This window comes from Sinocyclocheilus grahami, unplaced genomic scaffold (genome assembly GCF_001515645.1).
Source record: "Sinocyclocheilus grahami isolate Dianchi unplaced genomic scaffold, SAMN03320097.WGS_v1.1 scaffold207.1, whole genome shotgun sequence".
In the NCBI taxonomy this organism is placed as follows: domain Eukaryota; kingdom Metazoa; phylum Chordata; class Actinopteri; order Cypriniformes; family Cyprinidae; genus Sinocyclocheilus; species Sinocyclocheilus grahami.
The window spans coordinates 202,924-222,446 of NW_015505386.1; the positions used below are offsets into that span (position 1 = coordinate 202,924).

General features: G+C 37.0%; 1 protein-coding gene across 1 annotated transcript in view; it reads left to right on the forward strand.

The window, feature by feature from the left end:
* stxbp1a (syntaxin binding protein 1a) overlaps positions 1-19,104 on the forward strand; it is a gene marked incomplete at its 5' end in the record, with an annotated part of 23,699 nt that extends 4,595 nt beyond the window's left edge. The window contains 12 exons of the mRNA XM_016286193.1: positions 3,939-4,023; positions 4,368-4,498; positions 6,498-6,605; positions 6,820-6,880; positions 7,288-7,353; positions 7,459-7,539; positions 9,367-9,505; positions 9,603-9,712; positions 9,808-9,909; positions 10,699-10,784; positions 12,487-12,641; positions 17,458-19,104. Coding sequence (XP_016141679.1) covers positions 3,939-4,023; positions 4,368-4,498; positions 6,498-6,605; positions 6,820-6,880; positions 7,288-7,353; positions 7,459-7,539; positions 9,367-9,505; positions 9,603-9,712; positions 9,808-9,909; positions 10,699-10,784; positions 12,487-12,641; positions 17,458-17,540 — 1,207 coding nt within the window. The remainder of the gene's footprint in view (positions 1-3,938; positions 4,024-4,367; positions 4,499-6,497; positions 6,606-6,819; positions 6,881-7,287; positions 7,354-7,458; positions 7,540-9,366; positions 9,506-9,602; positions 9,713-9,807; positions 9,910-10,698; positions 10,785-12,486; positions 12,642-17,457) is intronic.
* Positions 19,105-19,523: the final 419 nt, after the last annotated feature.

Here is a 19,523-nt window from a genome sequence, read left to right on the forward strand (position 1 = left end):
GGGGTTCCCTTCCTTGTCTGCTGAAAGGGGTTTCCCGCTTTTCTGATTGGCTGGAGGTTCAGTCTTGGGAAGCCAGTGGTTGGGCGTTGGCTGGCGACGCGGAGCTGTGGTCTGCAGTTGAAGTGTAGACAGCACTCTTTTGGGAGATGCGTTAGGCTTAACTCAGAACACGAAACTCTCAACGGAAAATAAAATAAACTAAAGAAATAGAAATAGATGTAAAGTTTGACGAGACCAGGTGGTGTTTCTCCTCATGGTTTTGGAGGAGCTGGCGTGTAAGCCAGAGCACGCTCAAAACTAAAGAAGCATGATTAAAAGCATAGCTCAAAGCTATGCCTAAAAAGAGGAGAGTAAGAAGGGGGTTGAAGAAGAGAACCAAGAGAACCAAGAGAGTGATTTGATGGTGTTTCTAGTATTTAAACCAGGCTGTTTAACACACCCCAAATGGTGTCTCGACCAATTGTAGCTCGGGGTGTTGCAATGTTTCTCCTTCCCATTCATAAATCAACTGTTATCTCATCCTTCACATGATCTGCGTTTTTCCCGCTCTGGTAGAGTATACATTTTGGACATGATTTCTTATAATAAGAATATGATACATTTGACCAAGTATTGATTGGAAGAAACGTTTCAAGCATGAATTCTCAAACTCACACATACCAAACATGAATACGAATCTTAAACTATTCAATAGTTATTCAAAATACATTCACAATAAATGATTAAGACCTGATAAGTCACATGTGGATTACATAGAAAATGATTATTTGCTCAGGTCCTTTTAGTGTCATTTAGATGCATATTCACATGGAAATGAAGTTTCTTTGGCATTCTGTGGACGTAGGGATACGTTCTGTGAAGACCAGAGAGGTTAAGAGGTCTCTCATAAGGAATTTCAGTCTGTTCTGTCTCGTGATGTGGAGGGAAAAGTCAATCCGAAGCTTGTGATCACTGTCACATGTTTCCATGTGGCGGTCACGCTGTGCATCTCTTTTGACCATTATTCTTGATAACTTGCCCCAAAATTGACAATCTCCTTGGACTTGTCAATAAGTGTTCTTTTGTGTTAATGTTGAAAACTGTTCTGTGACAGAGGGGTTTAGGCTTGCTTCAGCCTGGCTAATGCTCGGGTCTGATTTATGACATCCTGTTGTCTTGGGCCTCTGTGGAATTTTTATGCTCCTAATGTTTGACCAAATCTTAGATTGTCTGATTCGGTCTGATATCCTACATACATCAACTTCGCGCTGTGGATCGCCGGATCGGCTTTCATTGTGGACAAAGCGGAGTCCAGCCCGGGGTCGTAACATGTGCCACAAGCCCGCCGGACAATCCTTTGTCGAATCTGCTGGCCGCGCTGTTCTCAAGCCCACCAGCCTCTGCTCACTCAAGCCGGCCTCTCGCATACTCTAGGCCGCCGCTCACTCTAGGCCTCTGGCCTCCGCTCACTCAAGGCCGCGGTGTGTGACGCTGTTTCATTGTGAAAGCGAAACTACTTTGTTTGGTCTTCCAAAAGAGGATACGACTAGAAATCAGTGGTTAAGTTGTATTTACAACACTGTTCCAGAACAGTTTAACCCAAATATTCAGATGTGTCCAGCGCATTTTATGGGGGACTGCAGGGCTGGATTGGTAATCGGCCATTTTCCTGGTGGGCCGACGCACTTAAGGGCCTGACAGAAGTTGTTTTTTTTTGTGCCGAGGACCATCACGCAAGGAAAGCGAGCAGCCAGTGGCCCATTGGTTTGTCTCCTGTATTGACAGCGTAAACATCCAATCACAATGCGCTATAGATGGAGCGATGAAGTATTTTGCTCCGCCTATATAAAGATCGCTTCACCCCAACTTCTTCCTCGTCGGCTTTTCCCACGTTTTCGTGCCCCCTCAAATTTCTAAGCCAAATGGATTTTAAATGCAGCTTCCAAAGGACAAAAAATAGCAGAATAATATTTTTTATATTTGATACAATCACACCGGTGTGATTAGATTGTTTAGTGCGGCACAGCATCAGCTGCTATTCAAATCTGCGTTTGCGCTTTGGCTGGCACTGAGCCAGAGACAGACGCATTTGTACAGCGCTGCATTATAACCAATCACACTCACGTCTGTTGAGATTATGAATGCAATGGCCAATCAGAGGCGTTCAGATGAGTCATCGCTGAAACACGGTGTTTTGTTCACTTGCTCGCTGACTGTGCAGATGTGCGTACGAATACAAGTAAGATATTCATTTCACAGTGTAAACAGACTCAGTGATTTAAATGGGAGTTTTTGAGAGTGCCTGAACTCTGGCTAGACTGAAGTGAAAATGTTATTTGATCATTTATATGTTATTTGCTTTCTGTAAAATGAAAATGTTATAGCCTAATATAGTAGCCTAACTTACAATATTGTTATTAAATTCACATTAAATACAAAGTCAGTCAATATTTTATGGCATGGCAACCATATCTGGTAGGCCTATTTAAGTAAAAAGTCGGGTTTTTATGTGTAGTTAATAGATTACACTATTACTCTACTTTGTCACCCACAAATAACAATCTGGTACAAAAACGCATTTACTTACACATTTGAGAATCGAGATATTTCCTGATACACGTTTGGAAATATTTCAAATAAAAAGGAAAAAAATAAAATAAAACATAAGCCCATATCAGTTATTCAACCCCCCCTGTGCCCCCTCAAAAATCATGAGTGCATGAAGCCCCTGAGTGTGACACATACATACACTACCAGTCAATTTTTTTAACCGTAAGAAAAATCCAATAAAAAAAGATCTAAAGATCAGCATTTATCTGAAATAAAAAGCTTTTGTAACATTATAGGCTACATATACCATTCAAAATCTTGAAGTCAGTATATTTTTTTTCCTTGGAAAATAATAGAAATTAATACTTTTATTTAGCAAGGATGCTTTAAATTGATCAAAAGTGACGATAAAGACATTTATAATGTTACAAAAAAAATTATATTTCAGATAAATTCTATTCGTCTGAACTTTCTATTCATCAAAGAAACCTGAAACAATTCTACTCAGCTGTTTTCAACATAATAATAATAATGAATATTTTTTGAGCAGCAAATCAGAATATTTGAATGATTTCTGAAGGATCATGTGGCTGGAGCAATGATGCTAAAAATTCAGCTTTGAAATTGCATAATAAATTACATTTTAAAATATATTCAAATGGAAAACAGTTATTTTAAATAGTAAAAATATTTCACAATATTACTGTTTTTGCTGTACTTTGGATCAAATAAATGCAGGCTTGGTGAGCAGAAGAGAATTCTTTGCCTCGTTTATAATGGGTTTTCATGTTTTTGCCTCGTCGCTCCGGCCGGAAAGGGCATCACAATATGGTAGGGGCATAACATTTCCGTCACACGCTTGAGGTATTCGGCCAATCACAACGCACTGGATAGCTGGCCAATCAAAGCACACCTCGCTTTTCAGACCGATGAGCTTTGTAAAAATCGACGCATTTCAGAAAGGCGGGGCATAGAAGAGAAACAATAATGTGGAAAATGTTTTTTTTAACCTTAAACCACAAACACATTTCATTACACCAGAGCAGCAAATCAGAATATTTGAATGATTTCTGAAGGATCATGTGGCTGGAGCAATGATGCTAAAAATTCAGCTTTGAAATTGCATAATAAATTACATTTTAAAATATATTCAAATGGAAAACAGTTATTTTTACATCATATGACCCCTTTAATCATCCTCTTTATAATTGATCTGTTCCTGATGGTGCCGTTTCACATTATGCAATCATATCTATCCATTGTACACTCACCTACAGCAGGAACTAGTGTAAAAGACAGATACCCAGTCATCTCTGGATCAGATTGCAGGAAGTGGCTGCTCGTCAGGATCAACAGAGCTGTCTCACGTTCTGTCTCTCTGCTCTAATACTCTGATTTTCTATGTACAGGGAGTATAAAGATAACGCCACTCTGGCTCAGTTGCTTCAGGACAAACTGGACGCCTACAAGGCAGATGATCCCACAATGGGGGAGGTGAGCGGCACATCTCAGATACTGCACTGCAGGGAGAGAGTTAATACATGTACATATGAATATGCTAGAACAAGGGGTACATGAGCAGGGGGAACATACAGTAAGCAGCTTTCAGCAGGTTCTTGGATATATTTTTGATTTTGTTAAACCCATAAAACAGAAATGATGACTTAAGAATATCAGAGCTGTCAAAGAAATCAAGCATGAAACCAATATTCAATCTTCACTGTCCTGGTCTTATTGTGGACAAATCATTGCATTGGATTCATGTTAATCATAAAATGGCTTGTGCTAATCATGGAGCAATAGATTTTTTAGATGTTTTATTTTTTATCTCTCTGCAGGGTCCAGACAAGGCTCGCTCTCAACTCATTATTCTGGACCGAGGTTTCGACCCTGTCTCTCCTGTCTTGCACGAGCTCACCTTCCAGGCTATGGCCTATGACCTGCTGCCCATCGAGAATGATGTCTACAAGTGAGTGAAATAAATCAATATTTACTGGATTAAATGTTTATATTAATATATGATATTATATAACATAAATATAATATAATAGAAAATAAAACAATAGAAAATCATACTATTATACAAATTATAATACATATACTGTAATATGTAAAATATTTCATAATACAATATAAAATAATAATTATAATACATATATGTAAAAATGTTTTAATGTATATAAATAAAAATTATTGGCACCCTTGGTAAATATGATCAAAGGCGGCTGTGAAAATAAATCTGCATTGTTAATCATTTTGATCTTTTATTTTAAAAAATTCACATATCTAACCTTTCATTGAACTAAAACAATTGAAAATGGGGGAAAATCTCATTATGAAATGTTTTTTTTCAAATACACGTTGGACACAATTATTGGCACCCCTAGAAATTCTTATGAGTAAAATATCTGTGAAGTATATTCCCATTCATATTTACAATTTTGAGCATACCAAGGTGATTATGAAAATGAAATCATCCAGCCATGGCTTCCTGTTTCACAGGAGGGGAGGGAAATAGGAGGGAAAACAAAGGCCAAATTCCCTTAATCATCCATCACAATGAGAAAAACCAAAGCGCACCTACACCACATGTTGTTTGGGAGGGTTTCAAGAAATGAAAATGCTCATTCAAAAACAATCCCCAGCATATTCTGTTGTCAGACACCACTGCAACTTCAAATGGGACTGGCTTCTATGGTCAGATGAAACTAAAAAATTAGCTTTTTACCAGCAAACACTCAAGGTTTGGTGAATACGGGGATAAAAAGTACCCCATGTGTACAATGAAATATACTGCTGTATTTTTAATGTTGTGGGCCTATATTTCTGCTGGAGGTCCTGGATATCTTGTTTAGATACATGGCATCCTTGATTCTATCAAATACCAGCAGATAAAAAAAAATCAATAAGTGACTGACTCTGTTAGAAATATTATAATGGGCCATATCTGGATCTTCCAACCGTACAATAATCCAAAAACAAACCTCAAAAACAACACAAAAATGGGTCACTGAGCACAAAACCAAGCTTCTGCTATGACCATTCCAGTTCCCTGACCGGAACCCTATAGAAAATGAGTGTGGTGAACTGAAAAGGAGAAGCACCATCATGGAGCTGGCAATCTGAAGGGTCTGGAGAGATTCTGGATGAAGGAATTGTCTCTGATCTCTTGTCAGGTGCTCTCTAACCTCATCAGGCATTATAGGAGAAAACTCAGAGCTGTTATTATGCCAAATGGAGGTTTCAAAAAGCATTAAATAAAAGGGTGCCGTTAATTGTGTCCAATGTGTATTAGAGAAAAACATTTGTCATAATGACATTTCCCCCCATTTTAAATTCTTACTCTCCAATGAAAGGTTAGATTTATGTGAATTTAAAAAAAATAAAAGATCAAAATGATTAACAATGCAGATTTATTTTCACAGCCTTCTTTGATCATATTTACCAAGGGTGCCAATAATTCTGACCACGACTGTAAATAGAATAGAATATCATAAAATAATAGTTAAAATACATATATTTAAAAACTGAATTCTGCATTATGCATATGCATTTCAAAGGGATCATTATTAACAAATACTTTCATTTGAACAAGGATTGACCAAGGATTGTTTAAACTTATTTTTAAATAATATTTATTATATAAAATTATTAAATGGTATCGTTTTATATAAATATAATACAATATAAAAATACATATATGTAAACTATTTAAAATGTATATAAATTTATTTTTAAATATTTACTAAGTTAACTAATTATATTACATATTATATTATAAACATATTATCATATAATAAAATATTAAATAACAATTAAAATACACAATATTTAAAAACAGAAAATGTGCATTATGCATATGAATTATTACTAAGGGATCATTAGCAAATACTTTCATTAATTGACCAAGGACAGTTATATATATATAATATAATATAATAAACATTTGTTTGATTTGTATCTGGTAGGTATGATACCAGTGGGATGGGAGACTCCCGCGAGAAGGAAGTGCTACTGCATGAAGACGATGACCTCTGGGTGGCACTACGGCACAAACATATTGCTGAGGTCTCACAGTGAGTAAAACCTTACATTTTTGGCCTTAAAGGGATAGTTTACCTTCAATTGCTGGTTCCCATTGACTTGCATAGTGTTTTTTTTTTGTTTCATACTATGGAAGTTAATGGGGACCAGCAACTGAAGTTGAATTATCCTTTTCAGCTCTGGTTTTCCTGTAATATTCTCTGTCTGTAAATGGTGACATCCCTTTCTCATTTCCCTTGCTCACAGGGAGGTGACGCGCTCCCTGAAGGAGTTTTCTGCTAGTAAACGGATGAATACTGGGGAGAAGGTACGCTGGAGTCCGGCTGAGGGGGAAGGGCCTGGAGGAGAGAATAAATGAGGAGTAGAACAGAGAGAATAGTGTAGTGTGGGCGAAGGAGGATAGCCTGGCAGATGAGATTGTGCTGGCAGCCGAATCCAAACCTTGATGGCTGATTCATGTGAAAGCATCCTGGATGCAACAGCAGGATTAGTGTTGATTGACTTACTGACACAGCACAACACACATAAACATACACATTTCTACTGTGACGTACTATACTATATGCAATAGTGTATAGTCTCACAAACCATAACAGCTTTTATATTATGCCATATCTGTCCATAACGTGGCCTACTGGATCTGAGACATGTCTTGAGGCAGCATCTGACCTCTGTTTTGCTTTCCTTTCTGAGAAAGTCCTGTGTTTCTTCCAGACCACCATGAGGGACCTGTCTCAAATGCTGAAGAAGATGCCGCAGTACCAGAAAGAGCTCAGCAAGGTGAGGGGTCAAAACACATGTGCAATCAGCCAAACAAGAGACTCCTCACGGGAATTTCAGTTCCAATGTTTACCTCACTGACCCTTAAAATCTCTGCCCCTTTAGTACTCGACCCATCTGCAGCTGGCCGAGGACTGCATGAAGCACTACCAGGGAACCGTGGACAAGCTATGCCGTGTAGAGCAGGTACAATTTCACCACTTTGAGAGAAAAACCATTGCGTATTCACCAAAGTTTCATTAATTATCTTAAACGCAATGATTTTGACATTCACAAAATGTGATATTATTATTTATAATATGAGGTTGATTTATTCTATTCAAAACTAGTGCTAAAAAAGTTTTAAAAATATTTGCCTTAAAATTCCTATTTTTATATATATATACTGTATATATATATGTAGCGTCTGGAACACTCCAACACACAATATATATGCGCCACACCGCCCAGCCATGTTCAACGCGCAGGTTTCACAAATGAGAGACAAATTTACTTCAACGTATGCTGATAACGGTATATAGCTGTTTTAATTTATTCCCTTAATATTTCTCTTGTGGCCCGAACATAGTGAAAAATGAGAAACTTATTTCATGTTAAACAGGTTGTTTTTGAAAGTCAGTGCTTGAAATAGGCTAAAGGTTTTTATTTCATTGATTTTATTGATGATTGCAGTGTTAATATTTTAATTATAGGCCTATAATTCATTGTATAATGACCTGTAAAAAAACAAACAAAAAAAACATTTTAATTGAGGGGTGATTAACCTAATCTTTCGTTATCCTTGCAGCGCGTCAGTTATGTGGTAATAATGCGGAGCAAATTAATTGTAATTTTAATTTAATAATAAAAGTAACTTAATAATAATAGGCCTAATAAAAATAAGAATGTAACAGGCCTACATTATTTGGAAATGCCAAATACTCTTAATATTGAAAATAATTGATGTTTTTGACAATATCTCTGGCTATCGTCATACAAGACCATTGTCTTTCGACTCACCCCAGCAAGGGGAGGTTATAGCGGGGCCACTGGGCAGACAGCACGTTGCCTGTTACGTCATTTGGGCTGCCTTGTTGAGCGCAGTGGCACTGAGAACATTATATTTCACACACTTTAAGATGTTTTATTTTTCAAATGTAATAGACCAACGAATTGTTTCGGTTTGTAATGCGTACCGAATGGAAAGCCTCGTACCGGACGGTTCAATACAAATACGTGTATCGTTAAACCCCTAATAAATCAAAAAGATTTAATAATTGCGAATGAAAAAAGTTTTGGTAAATAATATTTAATAAAAATGTACTTGCATATACATGCATATAAATACGAAAACAGAAAATGTACATTATCCACATGCATTATTACAAAAATTAATCAGTTAATCAGCCAAACATATTTATATAAAGTATAAAATGGCAAAACTTAAGCTGATTAATCACTCTTTCAAATATAATTATCTATCTATCTATCACACACATAATATTGTTAATTGTTGGCATAAAGATCCTGATAAAAAATGTTTTTTTTTTTCTAATTTGATTAATTAATTTGACTGTAATAGGACTAAACAGTGTTATAGTCATCCATCCCTCCGTTTTCGGCTTCTAGTAGATAAAAAAATAAATTTTTCATGGGCTGTTCATTCTGTTTCTTTGGTGTAGGCTGAAAGCAACCAAAGTAAGAGGTGGTGGGGAGGGAAGTATAACACAGGAGCTGCTCGGAAAAGTTACCCACTAGGTCGCGATAACTTTTTTCGAGAGCGGTGAGCAGAGTAGAGAACAGGTGCAATGAAACTGCCAAAATGAGCGACTGAGTATGGAGTGCGTGTCTAAAAGCTGTGTGCCAAGAACATTACAAACTTGTCTATATCACCTTTACCAGGATCCACCGATTAAATTAATCTAACTATGATAATGGACAAACCATGGTTTCTGAAAGCATCATATAATTTTAGGTTTTATTGCTTCCAGTGTGTCAAGCATAATTTATGACGTGTGCTCTGTCACCCGGCAGGATCTCGCTATGGGAACAGACGCAGAGGGCGAAAAGATTAAAGACCCCATGAGGGCCATCGTGCCAATCTTACTGGATGCCAACGTCAGCACCTACGACAAGATTCGCATCATCCTGCTCTACATTTTCCTCAAGAATGGTAAGAGAGCCTTTGGCAGCCATTTTATAACTTGGTTTGTTTTTCACTGCCCTGATCAGCCATTTTGTAACATGTGTGTTCCTGTGTTGCAAAACAGGGATCACGGAGGAGAACCTTAACAAGCTGATTCAACATGCCCAGATCCCTCCTGAGGACAGTGAGATCATCACCAATATGGCTCATCTGGGTGTCCCAATCATCACGGATGTACGCTGTCTGATTTGCGTCCTAAGCAATGATTACGTTTCTGTGGCTGTTAAAGCAGTTTCTCTGACCTGCCATTTTGTTTCTGTATGCTGCAGTCTACTCTCCGCAGAGGCAAGAAGCTTGATCGTAAGGAGCGTGTGAGCGAGCAGACATACCAGCTTTCTCGCTGGACCCCACTCATCAAGGACATCATGGAGGTCAGTCCTGATTTATAGAATTTGACAGTAAGGCCCAATCCAAATTCTACCCCTTAGCCCTTCCTCTTTCCCCTGAAGGGGTAGGGGTGTCTCGATTCTCTTTTGTTTGGAGGGGTAGGGGTAAGGGGAAGGGCCAGACAGCCCTTCAAACTAAATTTTTTTCGGGACCACACTTCAAACGAAGGGATATGAATTATCTCAGCGTAAACCGGCTTCAGCAGCCGGCAACATGGCTGCCCGAGCGAACAAAAAGACACATATGTAAGCATTTTTTGGCATTAATAACGATTTTAACGAAAAGTAATCATTTGTTTTATGTTACTTTCAATCGTAAGTAATTCAAAGAAATGTTTGAAAAAAAATCACTAAAGTTTGCTAACGTCATATCATTAGACTGCACAATAGTGCCACAACATATTTTCATGTCTGATCAGGGCGATAACCAACGTAGACATCGAGGGGGGCTAGTCCGCCCAATAATTAGAAATCACTAAACCCTTTTCTCAAATATTGCCAATTCGAGAGCGAGAGAGAGACAGAGAGAGAGAGAGAGAGATGAAAGTTGCGTGTATGAGCGTTTCTCTTTTTAGAGTGAGTTTACTTCAAAAACAGCGATTTTTATCCTCTTGTTGCTGGAAAATATAATGTAGCGATTCAGTATTTAAACCATTATTAATAAAAGTCGTGGGGCAGCATTGACAAGTATCTTAGCCCCTGGATGTGTGAGCTGTGCGATCGTAGATTGTGTGTAAATGTGTGGTCTTACTTTGCTTGTGAATGTTGTTGCAGGATGTTATCGAAGACAAGCTGGACACCAAACATTATCCGTACATCTCAACACGCTCGTCCTCTTCCTTCAGCACTTCTGCAGTCAGGTACACGCACTCACTCACCGATTCTGATTTTTAGGCTCCCTTTCAAATAATGAGGAATTTGAATTGGCCACTCCTACAGGATGTTCAAATGGAATGACAGGAAGAGGAATTTACTAAACTGCAAAAAAGTTAAGCAAATTATGAATAAAATGAGCAAGAAATAATTTTCAGGTGCTTTGTTGCTTGGCTCTATTTTGAAGACTTAATGAATTCGAGATATATTAGAGCATTCTGGGTTCTTTTACCATGTTTCATAAAATAAGTTAAAAAAACAAAAGTTATTTTTTTATTGACAGATACCTAAATAAAATACAAATGTATAATATTTGGAATTTTATAATTAAAAATATATGATAAAAAAATTATAGTAAAATAATAAAAATACATTATACATATTTAATCATCTAATGTTTCTGGTATTACCTTATATGATGTATATATTGTTTATGATGTTTATAGATAATTCCATTTGAAAATTTGTTAATCAGCCAAACATAGTTATATCTTAATTTTATTGTTGTACAATAAGGTTCAACATTAGATAACATCAGACTAACAATAAAAATAATTCTAAAGCATTTATTAATCTTAGTTAAATGTTAATTTCAACATTTACTTATACATAATTAAACTGTTAATATTATTTAACTGACAGTTGTATTTTTATTAACTAACCTTAACAAAGATGAATAATTCTGTAACAAATGTATTGCTCATTGTTAGTTAATGCACTAACTAATGGGACCCTACTGAAATATTACTTTTATTATTTTATCAATTTTAAAACCAAGAAAATTTTATTAATTTGAAATGAATAAAAACTACACAGCAGTTATTTTATTTCCTTTAAATATCCAATACACTTCCTTAAATTCAAATTTATTAGAATTTCAAAGGCAACTCTAACACACACGCACACACACACGCACACACACACACACACACACACACACACACACACACACCCAAACCCCAATACACAGGTGTATACATGCATTTTTGTATTGCACAATTCAAAAGATAGAAGCAGCTTGGATCAATAATCATTTGTGCACTGAGGGGAGGGGAGAACATTGAGATCAATACCTCGATTGGTGGGTGGTGCAATGTGAGGTGGGGATGAACACTAAGTCTCTTTCAGAAGCGGTGGAAACTGGGATATTTCCTCAGGGTCAGCAGTAAGGATCTCGCCGCACTGTTCTGCTTTCAGGACAAACAAACCAGCACAGCTCTTGTAAACAGTAGCAGAGGCAAAGCAGGACAACCCTGACTCCCACAGAGGGAGAACTGGGATCTGATGGTTCCCATTGCGTAGCTATTGATTAGACTCGAGATCACCAGTGTTTACGCCGCTTTCCCCTCTCATTATGCTTGCAAATAACTCTGTCGTTCCTTAAAGGGAAAGTTCATCCAAAAATGAAAATTCTGCCATTATTTACTCACCCTCAAGTTGTTCCAAACCTGTATGAATTTCTTTCTTCTGTTGAACACAAAAGATATTTTGAAGAATGTTGGTAGCTGGTAGCAATTGATTTCCATAGTATTTTTTTCCCCATACTATGGAAGTCAATGGCTACCAGAGTAAATTATAAAAAAAATCAATGTTTTTGCCTGTAGTGTAACAAATACCTTCAAATGACTGGTTTGAAAAAGAAACTGTACCTTGAAGTTGACATGCATTCATGTGTTCTTTCCATGGCAGTGCCCGATATGGCCACTGGCACAAGAACAAAACCCCTGGAGAGTACCGTACGGGCCCTCGCATCATGGTCTTCATTATTGGGGGCGCGTCCTTTAGCGAGATGCGCTGTGCCTATGAGGTCTCACAGGCTAATGGCAAATGGGAGGCCATCGTTGGTGAGTCTGCAGAGGGTACTGCTAAAAGTCACTATAAATTAAGCAACCACCCTTTAAAGCTTTAGATTGATATCTTTATATTTAACTATACATGTGTTTTTGTCATATAATATGTGTAATCAGACTGGCAAATCTGTCTTGTATATTTTTCCTGTGCTCTTGTCTTGTACGGTATTTTGTGCCTGTCATGTTTTAACTGCTTTTAAATTGCAGTCGTGAGCCTCTGATGTGTTCATAAGTCTATGTTCGTAAGTTCTTCTTTGTGTGTGTCTTGTGTGCGTGTGATAAGGTTTATGTTTAAGATGTGCACTTGTGTTTAGAATTGTCTTTTAAACTTACTTTTAAGCCCTATGGCAGCCAAAACGAGTAGGTGTTCACACGGCTCTTAAAGAAATGGTTGACCCAAAAATTAAAATTTGCTTAAAATGTACTTATCCTCAGGCTAAGATTTGTAGAAATTTGGCATTACATCACTTGCTCACCAATGGATCCTCTGCAGTGAATGGGTGCCGTCAGAATGAGAGTACAATCGGCTGATAAAACATCACAATCCACACCACTCCAGTCAATCAATTAATGTCTTATGAAGTGAAAAGCTGCATGTTTGTAAGAAACAAATCCATTAAGACGTTTTCAAAATGTCTTGAAGATTGTGATGCTTTTATCAGCTGTTTGGACTCTCATTCTGACGGCACCCTTTCACTGCAGAGGATCCATTGGTGAGCAAGTGATGCAATGATCGATTTCTCCAAATCTACATAAATGGCCTGAGGGTGAGCAATTTTTCCTTTTTGGGTTAACTATTGTGAGTTCTCATTAAAATGATTAACTTTTGGTAACGGCCCTTTAGAAGTGAATTTTAAAGTACGGTATCAGTCTGTTGTTTTCCAGAAGAAATTTGAGCATTGAAGATTTTACATTAACGCTGAATTTCTAATTGGTGGAATTGGGCGACTTACACAATTTTGTCCAAGCATGAGGTCTATTAGAGTTGGACAATGCATCTGAAGGACCTCCATGGGGCAATTGGCTGTACTTCTAATGATCAACATTTGTGGAATTAATATTTATAGCTGATTGAAGGAGGCCTAACATTTGAGTCTTCCATCACTGATACGTCCACCCAGATCTTCCAAAAATAATTTTTTGTCGGGGTTCTAGGATGATATTTCTGAAACATCAAGACCTACAGATGGTGGAAATGGTATTTAACCCTCTTTTGTCCCCATAAAGATTAACGGTGGTGAAAGAACGTGAGGTGCAGTGTGAGATTCATTCTGAGCGTGAAGCCACCTTTGTTCCTCCGCAGGTTCTACTCACACGCTCACCCCAACCAAATTTCTAATGGACCTGCGGCACCCCGACTTCCGAGAATCCACTAGGGTGTCCTTTGAGGACCCTGACCCCTCAGACGAGTGAGAGAGAGAAAGAGGGAAGGGTGGGAGAGAGAAATCACACTCTGACAAAGTAAAGGCAGCCGAACAAAGAAACCCTTTCTGAACCCCCACAGCACAAGGGCTTTCTTTTCTTGCTCCCGTTACCACACTCTACCGTTTTACTACGCCACCACGCCTCAGGGATGGGTGTCCGGCTCCTGCCTCCGATCTGCAAGTCTCAATCAGGCTCTGCCTTCTACTGGGACCAGCCAATATTGATCTGCTGAATGCTTCATTCAGAACTGCAGTGGGCGGAGCCTTTTTTTGAGTGACAGATGCAGTAGGAGTCCTGACCCCATCCCTGTTGACCGCATCCTCTCAGTTGGGTGGATTAAACTGCATTCTCCTCACTATGCGCCTTTTAATTCAATGGAGTCTCCTCTTCCAACGAGGAAGGGCTTCCTCCATTTGCCCTCCCAAATATCATTAATTTTTCAAGCTTAATTTTCCAGCAGATTTAATCTACCCTTAAGACTCACCATATTCCGATTATTTCTGAATAACAATCCAAGCCAATCACTCATATTAACTTTGTTTTTCCCGCCTCTGGAGAGGTAATTGATGCCAATTGCAGGATAATTTGTTTTTGTTTTTAATCTAGTTCCTCAAACTACCTCACATCACGTCTACATGACCAAGTGGCCGTCTGCAAAGAATATATGTTAAAATGACTTCCGCCAGACAGCGACTGGCTCTTTTCCTTCTTTATAATTCTTCTGCAGATGCCAAAACTTGAAATGTAGCTGTGTTCTTCAGATATGCTTTAGCACTAACGCTTTTCCCCAACACTAACATTTTGAAACTAACTAGTTTGGGCCCTGCCTATGTCATTTTTCAGAAACCTTCATGTTATGCCTCAAGTGCTGTTTTTTGCATTAAAATTAACTTGCTATACTATTAAACAGCTCATGGTAATCTGTCAATGCAATTTGTGGTTCATGACTGGTACTTAAAAATAGAGGATGTTTTGAACAAGCTTAGCAACACTTTATATTACAACACTGCAATTCCTGTGCATGCTTGTGGTTACATTAAATATAATGAATTTAAAACATACTATTAGTTGTCTTTGCTCTTAAAGGAATGTTCTGGGTTAAATACAAGTTTATGACATGCTCTCAATTACCACAGGAAATCATTTTAACTCATTTGGAAGAACTTGCTAAACTCGCGTTTGCAGTAATGCTCTTAAAATGGAAGTCTATAGGGCATTACATTGTAATAATAATCAAATACAGTATGCACAGTTCTGAAAGTACAACCATAAGACTTAAACATACAGTGGGTACGGAAAGTATTCAGACCCCTTTAAATTTTTCACTCTTTGTTATATTGCAGCCATTTGCTAAAATCATTTAAGTTAATTTTTTTTCCTCATTAATGTACACACAGCACCCCATATTGACAGAAAAACACAGAATTGTTGACATTTTTGCAGATTTATTAAAAAAGAAAAACTGAAATAACACATGGTCCTAAGTATTCAGACCCTTTGCTCAATATTTAGTAGAAGCACCCCCTTGTCTGTGTAAGCTTATATACAATATTTTATTTCCTTATTTTAGTCTTTTAAACCCTTTGGAATACCTTGCCCCATAGACTTCAATTGAAAGAGCATTACAGCATAATTTTGTCAAGGTTTTGACAAACAAATGGACGAGTCAAATTGTTTTCTGTGGTAATCATAGATGCTGTTGATAGAGGTGAACTTGTATTGAACCTGGAATATTCCTTTAACCCAGCTACAAGCTTCACCAAAGCATTACACAGAGTAGATAACATTTATAAGCCAACAAATACACACAAATGCGGTCCTGTAATACAAAGTGTCCTTTCAAAAACTTTTACTGACTAAACCATTGTACAAGAACGATCATTGCTTAACCCCATCAAGTATCCATCACTCAAGTGTCAGGCTGCTAAAGCTATATCCCTTTTGATTTCCCCTTTTTCTGTTGGTTTTTCGTGTTCGTAAATGATCACACCATATGCAGTATGCCAGTCCTAACCCATACTGCAACATGAAACACTTCTTGACTGTTCCAGGCATTATTGAACAATAATATGGTTTGTTTTCATGGATCTTTAGTTTAGACCCGCTCATCTAGTTGAAGAGCTACAAATCACATTGTGAATCTGATTAGCGATTAGCAAAACTGCTTGTTTGCATTTACTTGGCCTAGAAGATTATATCAGCTGTGGTCAGAACCAGGCAATTTAGTTGTACGTTCAAAGCTGAGCATGTAACCACACATTCAGTTCTACGCGTTTAGCTATGTAAGATTAATTTGCCTCTTGATGTAGGCAACCCTCACTGGTTGTTAAGTAAATGTGACACTCATTATCAAGCGTTTTTTAATCACTTGATCTTTTTATTGCATTACAAGTAGTGGGAACATGCAGCTTTGCTAAAATAGGCATTTGTTCCATAGGGCACCAAAAATCAAAAAATATTTCAGTGCATACCCATGTTTTTATTTTTTAGATGACCCTGTGGCACAAATGTTTTTGGATAGTTTGAATGTACAGTATTTGTGATGTGTTAGAATTGTGTCTTCAGCTAAATATCTAATCAAATTTAAATATTTCCTTATTTTGCGATTTTTTAATTTTTTAGATTCAAAACAAAATCTTGATAAATCAATATTATGTGCATATACTATACCATTCAAAAGGGTTGGTAAGATTTTTTTTATGTTTTTGAAAGTACCTTATGCTCACCAGGGCTGGATTTATTGATTAAAACTCAAGTAAAAACCGTAATATTGTGAAATATTACTAATTTAAATAATGGTTTTCTATTTTAATATATTTTCAAATGTAATTTATTCCTGTGATGGCAAAGCCTAATTTATTACTACAGTCTTCAGTGTCACACGATCCTTCAGAAATAATTCTAATATGCTGATTTGCATGTGCAAGTAACATTTCTGATTATTATCACAGTTGGAAAAAGGTTGTGCAGCTTAATATTTTTGTGGACACTGATATATATATATATATATATATATATATATATATATATTTATTTTTTTCAGTATTCTTAAATAAAAAATTTTAAAGACAATTTAAACCTTTAAATTTGTAACATTATAAATGTATTTACTCTCACTTTATCGATTTAATGTGTCCTTGTTGAATACATTTTTAAAAAATAATAAAAAAAAATCTTTCTGACACTTGACTTTTGAACAGTAATGTGTATATAATGTATATGTGTGTATATATATATTCATTACCATTAATAGTATTATATATTTTCTATAATATTATAGATAGATAGATACACAGCTGAAAACACATTTTATAGTTAATCTCAGTATATGTATAAATTTAATGAGTTTTCTCTTTGTTTCTCTCCTCGGTGCTCATCTACGCAGGTTCGACCCACATCACTGGCCCCACCCCGCTTCTGGACGCCCTCAAGGCCATGAACAAACCCGACGAGGAGCAGACAAGCTAAAATCACAACTTCCTTCCCCCCAACCCCATCGCCCAGTTACCCTCTCCCTCCCTTCATCCGTTGCCATGTAAATCGCACCCGCTCCTATATAAATTGTGTATGCATCTTGCTTGAGAGAAAAAGAAAAAAAAAATAGATGATTGATGACAAGTTAAAAAGAATATTCTATTAATGTATATCTATTTAAATATATATAATGTTGAAATAAAAGAATCATTGCAAGTATTCTTCTGTTTTACAATGGATGCAAATGATTAGACTGTCAAACTGAGTTTTCGTTTTGCCATTTAAAACTCTGAAAGTACCAAATGTAATATTGTATGTCATGGAACCTGCTAGAATGCGTAAATGGCAGATCACTTTTTGCGTTTGTTCCTTATTTAACTTTTTTTTTTTTAATGGTTTGAAAGTGGTTGGGGGAGGGACTGGTTTGTATGCAAATAGACCAGTGAGGCAAAATGATGCATATCACTTCCTACACTGAAGGCTAAACTGCCACCCAGTTTAGATGCTTGGGTTTAATTGTTGTCTCATTTTAGATATGCATGCCATGGATGCTACTATGTGGCCCTTTTGACATGTTTTAAAATGCTGGAAAAAAGTAAAAAATAATATAAAAAACATGTGTAAAAATGAAACAATGAGCATCTTCTGGGACACCAGTGATGAAGAGGAAGGAGGCCAAAGGAGTAACAGATCAAAGCCTCAAGCTGTAAAAGTGAAAGAGACACTGTACATAGATAGCGGACGTCACCCCTCCTTCAGTCGTGATTCCGGGAGCATTTACTCCATCTCCTTTTCTTTTCACGTCTCCTTCTACAGAGACCTCATGATTTAGTGTGAAGAAGGCCGTTGCTTGCAGATGTTTAAGGAATTCAAAAAAAGGGCCAGTTGTATTTCAGTATTGTATCTCGTCCGATTAAGTCTTATCATTGGTTAGTAAACAATGTTTAACCGGGACATGCACGGAGTAGCGTGTTGTTGTATGCCATATGTTACTGTTTTTTTCGTCTCACTGTTGACTGGTGAAAATTTCTGACTGTGAAGTAGTAAAACTTTCCTTTGCCAAAGTGAAGCCACTGTGTCTGTGACGTATTAGCTGTAGCTGTAGTGATAAACTAGGAAAAAATAGGTAATATCTATCTTTCGTTTGTCCGTCTGATAGTTTCTTTCTGGTGTAATGTTATATCTTCCACTGGTGAATGGCTTTGCAATGAAACACAACACCCCTTTTTAATGTTTCGGTTTCAGTTTCCTCTTTACTCTGTTCTGGCAGAAAGGTTGTATATTGCACTATGCGTTTTCTGTGATGCAAACACTTCTATGGTTCTCTCTCTTTTAAATTTTTACCTTAATTTGGGTTTGCTGTTGTATATCTGTGTCGACTGGATTGATTTCTATTCAATTTATTTTTCAGAGAATATCAATAAATAAGAAGTAGTCCATCCTAAACCTGTTGCTCTTACTGGGATTCTATGTTTGCGAGTGTTGAAGCACAAACTAAAGTATACTTCATGTGTACCGATGTACTAAGGCTGTCTAATAAATTGGCTTCCATTACAAATATGCAATCAGTACATTTTTGGACGTGCTCTGTACATGATTTCCTCTGGATTGCAATAGTCTCCTTTTTTCTTGTATGAACAAAATTACATTGATTTGTATGGTAATGCATGATTTATAACAGGGTTCCAAACCAGTTTGAACACTGAATTGACAAGTTTTTTTAATATTATGCAGATGATTAAATACATATTTAATAATTCCAGACCAGGAAATGGCTGCCTGTTATTTGCAGCTTTTTCATGATCGTGCATAGGAACCCTGTTATATCAAATTAATATTGTTGTGGACTGTTTGATTAGCCACTAACCTTGATCACTAGTTTCTGACTACGTGATATACTAGCTGGCTCTCAACACAGATTTGCAGCTACAGGAAGGTCAAGAGAAGGTCCAGTCCTTTATCTTGAGAAAAATGAAT